General features: G+C 30.1%; 1 protein-coding gene and 1 long non-coding RNA gene across 2 annotated transcripts; both read left to right on the top strand.

Moving 5' to 3' along the window:
• LOC145934355 (uncharacterized) lies at positions 1–7,772 on the top strand. Its single transcript, XM_083034713.1, has 17 exons — positions 1–469; positions 550–669; positions 902–1,019; positions 1,116–1,377; positions 1,482–1,616; positions 1,760–1,850; positions 1,931–2,064; positions 2,146–2,278; positions 2,650–2,743; positions 4,613–4,761; positions 4,835–4,954; positions 5,095–5,212; positions 5,301–5,562; positions 5,625–5,747; positions 5,825–5,915; positions 6,701–6,837; positions 6,916–7,772. Exons 1-17 carry the CDS (start codon positions 326–328, stop codon positions 7,193–7,195), a joined length of 2,511 nt encoding a protein of 836 aa, XP_082890839.1. The 5' UTR covers positions 1–325; the 3' UTR covers positions 7,196–7,772.
• Positions 2,757–4,615, top strand: LOC145933877 (uncharacterized). Its single transcript, XR_014424937.1, has 4 exons — positions 2,757–3,043; positions 3,223–3,328; positions 4,230–4,249; positions 4,328–4,615. It is a non-coding gene; the product is annotated as an uncharacterized LOC145933877 (long non-coding RNA).
• Positions 7,773–9,188: the final 1,416 nt, after the last annotated feature.

The raw sequence follows: 9,188 nt of genomic DNA, 5'->3' as shown, positions 1-9,188 counted from the left end.
TATATTCTTTCCGGAGGAAATAACACGATCCGCTCGTCAGTTGAACTTGACTGCTCTCTACATAGTACTTAATGTGTCAAAGCAGTAAATGCAATGTTATTTCCGTAAGAACCGTATGACAATTCTTGAACGATTTAACATGAAATTATTCTTCAAGAAATTGATCTATAAAACAGTTACGTAGTGTATAACAGTTTTTTATTATGAGTGACATGTTCGAGAGTTGAAATTCGTTCTTGCTACCAGAAACGATCAAATTGTATGGAAAATTGGAATTAGTTGAAATCGCGCTATCGAAGACATCGCGTTTCTTTGAACTTTTATTATGGAAACCACTTGTGGTCATTATTACAACATTGTGTATAAAATAGCATCGCTCACCGGTATATGGCCGTATCTGAAACCAAAAACAAGATTATTTCGTATTACATTTCTAACTATGACCTTATTGACGCTATTCGTCCCACAAGTATTAAACTTAATATAATATAATTAACGATAAAGAAAAATTTAGTACAGAAATCTCTTGTAAACGATAATATTTTTCAGATAGCTTATCAATTTACGTGCAAGAAAAACGTGCAATGCACTTATCAGGCAATGACAGCATATCTATTATCAATTGTGGCTATGGTGAAGATATACACATTTCAATTTAACACTTCTACAGTACGTTTTATCATATATAAATATGTTGTGAATTAAAAAAAAATATTTCAATATGTTTAACTTTACAAGTTGCAAATTGAATAGAAAAAAAATTTATATAAAAGATATTTTGTAAATATATATATCTTTCTCATATTTTTATGGATGCTATTATATTTTATCAAATCATAAAGAAAAATTCATTATTTAAATTATCCCTTACTTAAAAAAATTATAATTTTTCTTTTGCCAGATGAAAAACCTCACCCAACACTTGTTCTGCGACTGGAAGACTTTAAAAACCGCAGAGGAGTATGAAATTATGAAGTCATATGCCAAAAATAGTCGACGATTCTCTTTGATATATTCAGGTGAGGACTGATAAAATAATCTATTGTAATCTATTTTAATCTATGCGCTCCCTACGATGATATCTCCTTTCTTAAATCGTGTATCCTACATTGCAGTATATAACATCATAGCAGTATTTGTGTTTATGTCAATGTCCCTTGTACCGTATATACTCGATATTGTATTGCCTCTTAATGAATCCCGTCCCGTGCTACCGCCGTACAGAGGCTACTACTTCGTGGACCTTCGAGATTATTTCTTTCAAATTCTCTGGCACGCCATCGTAGCCTGGGAAATTGTCGTGGCCGGTGTAATCGCTCATGACTGCATGTTCGTGACTTACGTTGAGCATGTTTGCAGCATGTTCGCTATAGCCGGGTTAGAAAATAATATATTTGCGATATAAATAAAAAGAGTTAATAAATTAATAATTGTAATTTATTTTTATAAATCCAACGAAATCGTATGTGATTTGTTTGCAGATTTCGTTACGAACATTTATTTTATAATAATAAAGAAAAGGCGGAAATTGCTTTAAACGCTGACGGATCAAACATCGACAACTCGTATGACAAAAGGGTCGAGTTTCTTGTACACACACATCAAGAAGCTCTAGAGTGAGTGCGTAATACATATATCATCGCGAACGACAAAATTAAATGTAATTCGTCGATTTAAAGGCAGAAAAATAATAATCGAAAATGATAAAATTCATAAATTTATCGCGATTAGTATATCTAATCTCTTGTTTGCTTTACAGGTATGCCCAACTTATTGAAAATACATTTACCAAGCCTTTCGCTGTACAAATATTAATTGCAACAATAGGAATGAGCATTAGCTTGCTACAAGTATATCTTTATTTATTATAAAATAATATTCAAATAATCACCGTAAGATAATTAAAATACAATATCATTTTTTTTCACAGATCACGCAACAGGATGATATTTTAGAAGCAATAAGATATGTGTTCTATGTCTTTGGTCAATTGATCCATTTATTCTGTCTTAGCCTCGAGGGACAAAAACTGATAGATCACAGTCTTCAGATGCGCGAAAAAATGTAAAAGGCAAAATCGCTTTTAATTTATCTAAAAAAATATTTGATTTGTACGCGTTATTTTCAATATTTTTTTCAAAACAGATATAACAGCTCCTGGTACAAAACATCTATAAAGTTACAAAAGCTAATCATATTAGTGATGATGAAAAGTCTTCATCCAAGTTTTTTGACTGCCGGCAAGATTTACATTTTCTCTCTGGAAAGTTTTACCACGGTAAAATGAAGATTATTATAAATAACATTATTTTGACACTGCTTTATTTTGAGAATGATTGTTTTTGTTTCTATAAGGTTCTACAAACTTCGATGTCATATCTTACAGTACTCGGGTCAGTTTCATAATAATATAACTCACGTTATTCGACAATTACGTGATGGCATTAATGTCTCATCGAGAAAAAAGAAACATATGTCTCTTTAATATTTTTATTACAATATAACATACTGCTGTTAATCATTATACGCGTAATAATATTTTTACATACTATGATTTATAAAGTTCTACCGAAAGCGTCAAAATATAATTTTCCAAACAAATCTAACTTTTTGAGAATTTTAATAAAGCGTAGCTTTATTTTTTCCCAGTTTTCTGTCGAGAAGACGATAAAAAAGCATATTTCGTTGATTGATACGTTCCGTCTAGAGAAAACTTGCAAAACGCAACACGTCCATTTTCTACGTTAAAATTCCTCTCTGTCAAGGGGATATATAAATAGTACACTATTGTAAATACTCTTCTATTGTTTGTACGAGAGCTATATACTACGTGTCACGCCATTGTTACGCGGAGACACGTCGCAATTGTCACGCGGTAACATTATGTGTAGACATATAATATTGTATGATATGTCCAAGTACTCCTTGTACCAAGGGATGGCAACACTCAAAGGAATAAAATTTTGAAATTAATCGAGCGTACGAGGTCAAAAACGCGCTGCCTATGAAATTATGGATTCCACTTGGATGAGCCATTATTACGGTATCGTTAAGAGAGTGTCATCATTAGCCTTATTAAAGATAAAAAATGAGCCTGCTTCATGTTTTGCTTCGTGATTCTGAGCATATTTTCTATTATTATTCCACAAGTAATAATATGATAATTCTTAATAAAACTCTATAAAATAACGAGCGAGATCTATATAAGTCTTAAACTTGCAGATAGCCAAATTTGCAACGGAGACTTGGCATGTATATTTGAAGCTATGATGTTGTATATGAAGAAATATGCCGAGAATAGCAGACGGTTTTCCTTAGAATATTACTGGTAAGAATTTAATATATATATTAGACTGTAATTATAAAATATTTTGTATAATTCTAAAAAGAGAAAACATAATAATCATTAAATTATTATAATTATAAGATATGATAAGAAACTAATTGGTCTAATTAAAACCCATAATCTTCACGTAATAAAATATATAAATTTGTCGATTCAATACAAGATACTTATCACAAAAAAAAATAAGATAAAATTACTTCTGTCCGATGACTATCTCTATAATCTATAACAAGTGCTGTAAAATAGATTGTCGCGTTAAATTGATAAAAGGTAGACGCATCGTTAAATTTAAAAAAGAATTTATAACAATATGGATGTTATAAATTCAATTGGCAAATATTAAAAAAAGATTTTTGTCAAAATATTTTTTATGCATTGCTAAAAAAATGTTCTTTAAATGTTATCACCTGTGTTTGATATCTTTATGAAACATTATAGAACATATATCTTTTGGTGTACGATATATTTTTTTTTATCCAAATTACAAAAGCTGATCTTGATGATAAAGCTGCAGAGCTCTATAATAATAAGACTGTAGGATTATTGCAAACATTGGTTTAAAATTTTTATTTGTGAATGATATATAAATCATTTTTTTCTTTTAAAGATTCTACAGATTTTATACTATTTTAATATCATACTATATAACGTATTCATATTTTTTCGATGGCTATTATTCTTAAATACGGCGAAAAACATTGCGCTAATATAAAATGCACTAATATCAAAAACAAATGTACATGTATCTTTAATTCAGTTGTTATACTTTTGTTAAATAATATACATGATTTTAAAAAAGTATACATTGTTGTTGTACAATATACTTTTTTAAAATCATGTATGTAATATTTCTTTTTTACATACCTGATTTATCTGATCCTAGGTCCTACTACATATGTGCAAGTATTATCGTCAAATGTGGATTAAATTTTCCAAGTCTCCAGAAATAAAACGTTTTACTGATCGATACGTTCCATCTAGAGGGGACTTGCAAAATGATACACTCGTCAATGAGGCTTCGCTCTTCCTTATAATTACCTGTCAAGGGAAAAATGAGCCGCTTTTATTCATAAGTGTTACGTGTCGTTCACCGCACACGTTTTGCAATAGCTATGCAAAAAATATTGTAACGTATTATTAGGTATATGCACTTGAAGTTATTCCTTGTATCGAGGGATATTATTTTACCGGAAATTCAGGAATAAGAGGAAGAAATAAAATTTTGAAATTAGTCAACCGTGCAACGAAGAACGAAAGGCTGTCCGTGAACCATGAACTCCACTTGGAATCATTATTACAGTGTTCTTAAAAAAGTGTCATCATTGGCCGGTCAGTGGCCCTATCAGAAACCAAAAACGAGACTATTCTGTGTCAGCGTGGTGACTTTGGTCACGTGTTCCATGATTGTTCCACAGGTTTATTTCAATTACAATAATTCTTTTTATCAAATTAAAGTATGGAGACCTTTTAACATAATAATATTGCCAGATGGCTAAATTTGTTAAATGCGATGGAAACCTGCAATGTATTTTTCAAACTCTAACAGCGTATCTATTGACAATCATAACATTGCTGAAGCTGTACACGTGTTATTTTAATCAATGTAAAGTATGTTATTCATTTTATTTTAGCACTCTTGTATATATTATGTCAAAGAAGTAAGCTTGAAGTATCTACAAATTGAATTAAATCCATTAAACTCTGCGAAAAGGAAAAAAAAAGTATTATTAATCAATAGTACTTTTTAGATGAAAATTATGATTGATCAGTTGTTCATCGAATGGGACGACTTGCAATCCCCAGAAGAGTTCGAAATTATGAAGAAGTACGCCGAGAAGGGCAGACGTTATTCTTTGCGATACTCGTGTAAGAATAAATCGCGCAATATCCATTCTCGCATGCATATCTTTTGTCGATAAAATTATAATTTAGCTTTTTTTTTTATTTGTTACAGTGTACTGCTTCATATCCATATATCTGTTCATGTCCGTGTCTCTCGTACCACAACTATTAGATGTCGTGCTGCCTCTCAACGAATCTCGTCCTTTATTGCCGGCTCACCCAGGCTACTACTTCGTTGACGAGAGAAAATATTTCTACTTCATCTTATCGCATGCCGTCCTGGCATGGAAAGTTGCTATGACCGGGATAGTCGCTCACGACTGTATGCTCCTAACTTACGTCGAACATGTCTGCAGTATTTTCGCCATAAGCGGGTAAGAAAAATATGCAAGATTACATTGTATTATTTTGACATCACACGCGTAGACATTTGCAGATTTCGATTCGAGCGATTAATGTGTAAGTGCGCGAATTCCATGACACCCTTACATCCTGCCAATGACACCTATTATCGCAAACAAATTGAGTTCTCGGTGCACACGCATCGAAAAGCTTTAAAGTGAGCATCTGAGTCGGCGTAAAAAGGAAAGAGATTTCAAAAATTCACATTTCACCATTATATATCTTTTGCTATAGATTTGCCCAACTTATCGAAGATACGTTTTCGTTAACTCTGGCTGTACAAATAATACTGAATACAGTAATGATTAGCATTACTCTATTACAAGTATGTGATCATTCTAAGATTATACTTCACGTATATACACTGAATGTTTTATATTTATATAATGTATAATGTTTTATATTTATATAAATATAGATAGGTATAGGTCGCATTTCTTGTCAAAGAAAGCATTTTTATCTTCTTTAGCAGAATTTCTGGAAATGCATTAATTTTCGAGCTATTTCATTTTTTAAATGTGTTAATACAATGCATCGCTGTTTTTTGATCCACATAAACATTTTGGTGATTCTATTTTATAACATTTATATATTTTGTTAAATATTTACATTTTTTTATAATAAAACACTTGAAGAAATTTTATAATTGATATAAAACAAATTCCTTTATGGCAGCAAAATATATACCTACTCTCCAGCTCCGATATAAACAAAGTAAACGTTAATATCTATATATATGTAATATAAATATTAAATTTAAGTATAATAAAATCACATCAAAATTTTTCTATATGAAAAATTATTTGTACAAAAGATCAAAAAACAGCAAATTTGCACTATATTGGCATATTAATGCCAATTACTTACAATAAAATATTTTGGAAAGGATTTCCGTAAATCATTCATAAATTTTGTCAAAAGAAAAAACTGCTTATTTTTTTAAAGAAATATAAATAGCGATCTGTACCTTATCTATACAGGGCATATTGTATTTTTTATATATATATACGTATCTAAGATCAACTTGTCGTATACGTTCATTAGATTTGCGAGAAATATAGTTAATAGTACAAAGAATTAACTTTATTGTATTTTTTTGGACTGAATAAGATTACACAAGAAGATGCCAACTACTTGATAATGCTGAGGTACATAGTATATGTTGCCGCTCAGCTGATTCATCTATTTTGCCTAAGTTTCGAGGGACAGAAGCTGATAGATCACAGTCTTCAAACGCGCGACACGATGTAAGATAAAAGAATTTTTCCATTAATGATTAAATCATAACTATTTATAGTTTAATATATCATTGAAATATATTACAGCTACAACTGTCCTTGGTACAAAGCGCCCATAAAATATCAAAGGATGCTTCTGTTCGTGATGCGAAAGAGTTTTCAACCGATTTTCTTGAGTGCTGGCAAGATGTACATTTTCTCGTTGGAAAATTTTACCATGGTAATACTAAAGATTATAATAAACTTTATAGGATTTCAACGCAACGATCTAACACGTAAGATAACTTTTAGTAATATGAGTTCTTGTGATTTAAAGATCTTGCAAACTTCGATGTCATACTTTACGGTGCTCTCGTCTTTGGAATAAATGGATCAAGGATCAATTATCTATGGCTTGTATTCATAGTTTATTCCTCTATTTAAGATCATCTTAACTATACGGTCTTAAAATGCTACACAGTCATTTTATGGCCAATAGAACTTTAAAACCACATTTAAAATGATCTTAAATATAAGAACGAATTATGAATACAGTATATTAATCTTGTCCACAGTCACGACATCATTATTAATTCTTCTGTGACAATAAGACAAATTTATTATCTATGCATGAATAACATTTATAATTTTATATATAATGTTATAACGATTATATTAGTTATAAAATTTGCTTATCTCCATACGCATACATCAATCCTCAAAATTAAACAAAAGTTGTATTGTGCGAGAATATTTATAATCCTAAAATGTTTTATGTAACGCAATAGAAGATACGATTATCGCAAAGAAAATATGAGGTAACTTTTCTTCCACGAGACCGTCTACGGTGTGTGCTAAAAAAGTAATACCTAATATGTGCTATTTGTTGAAGTCGTCAAAGATAGACACGCCAACTTGAATAAGTGATTACAAAAGAATCATTTTTATTTATTTTTTTGTTCTTTTTATTTATTTTTTTGTTCTTTTTATTTTTTGAGGAAAAAGGATTTCAGAAAAAAAACTTTACTGTCGTTTTTCAAAAATTGCAGTTATTTATATGCAATAAAGTATAAACAAAAGTTTCAGAATATTTACGTGAAGAATATATCTAAAAAAAAATATTAACTGTCGAATGTACATTTTTTTTTCTAGGAATAGATAGCAAGAAAAATATTGCTATCTGTTTCTAGAAAAGAAATACGTATACATATCCGACAGTTAATATTTTTTCTTAGATATTCTGATCGGTACGTTCTTCCGCGAAGGGAACTTGCAAAATAACACGTTTATCTCTATCGTATTATATATATTTAGTATCAAGAGGGAGTAAATGCTGTGTTATCATTCTGCTTGTAAAATCTATATATGTCATTGTGACATCCGCAATTGCTTTACGAAAACATAAAAGCGCTATGAGAACATAAATGTCTGTCTTTTATATATGATATATATATATATATATATATATTTTAACATAATTTAAGATCTCATTGTTAGACACATACACGTATATATGTCTAACAATAAGATCTTAAATTATTTATATCAGTACATCTCACACATTTATAATAGATGACAACTTAGAAAAAAATCAAATTTTGGAATTAATCGATTTTGTGCGTATCGCAAGATAGTTGTTTACAAAAGATTACGGTGACATTTAAAAAAGTATCATATTTAAAAGTTAATTAGCTTATCGAAGATGACTAAAGACGACACAATTCTGTGTGTATGTATAAATAATCTAATAACTTTTAAAACACATTATCTCTATTATTATTCCACAGGTAATTAATAAATCTAAATAAAATTATATAGAGAAATAGGAATAACCAAATTCTTAATAATATAAAAACATATTTCTTTTCAGGTGACCAAATTTATTAGATGCTATATGAAAACTTGCAATGTGTTCAAAATATATGTCGTCATCAATATATCGATATATGTTACTTGGATTATCGATTATCGATTTCAATTCATTTCGATTGTACTCGATAATATTCGACTAACACATATATATCTTATCATCTATCATATATATATATCATATATATGTACATATTTATAATTTATATATAGGGAGTTATAACATATATAAATACAATTAGCTATCAAAATGATAGCGCGTTTCAATCGCTTGTATAATATATATATGTGTTACGAGCCACATCGACGGAATTAGTCAGTGCGTCATGCGGGTGCGTTCGGTTTGGGCGCTCACGCGCTGTGAGCGCTCACGCTTATTAGCGCTATTTTCAATCGTTCGGTTTGGTATCTGAGCGCTTACACGACAGTTAGGAATACCGTTCGTTTTGGCAATTGTAAGCGACTATAAGCGCATCAAGATGGCAGACGATAAGTTAATTTATATTTGCGCA

The sequence above is a fragment of the Prenolepis imparis genome, unplaced genomic scaffold, assembly GCF_030444845.1.
Source record: "Prenolepis imparis isolate NDT839.2.m4 unplaced genomic scaffold, iyPreImpa1.0 SCAF_3, whole genome shotgun sequence".
Taxonomy (NCBI): Eukaryota; Metazoa; Arthropoda; class Insecta; order Hymenoptera; family Formicidae; genus Prenolepis; species Prenolepis imparis.
This window is presented reverse-complemented; position numbering and strand designations above follow the sequence as displayed.

Bases quoted from the DNA above. Each gene is read 5' to 3' on its own strand.
- LOC145934355 (XM_083034713.1), top strand. From the start codon at position 326: ATGGAAACCACTTGTGGTCATTATTACAACATTGTGTATAAAATAGCA. The intron at 1,851-1,930 runs GTATATCTTTAT...TTTTTTTCACAG, and splicing joins TGAGCATTAGCTTGCTACAA to ATCACGCAACAGGATGATAT. The intron at 5,916-6,700 runs GTATGTGATCAT...GGACTGAATAAG, and splicing joins TTAGCATTACTCTATTACAA to ATTACACAAGAAGATGCCAA.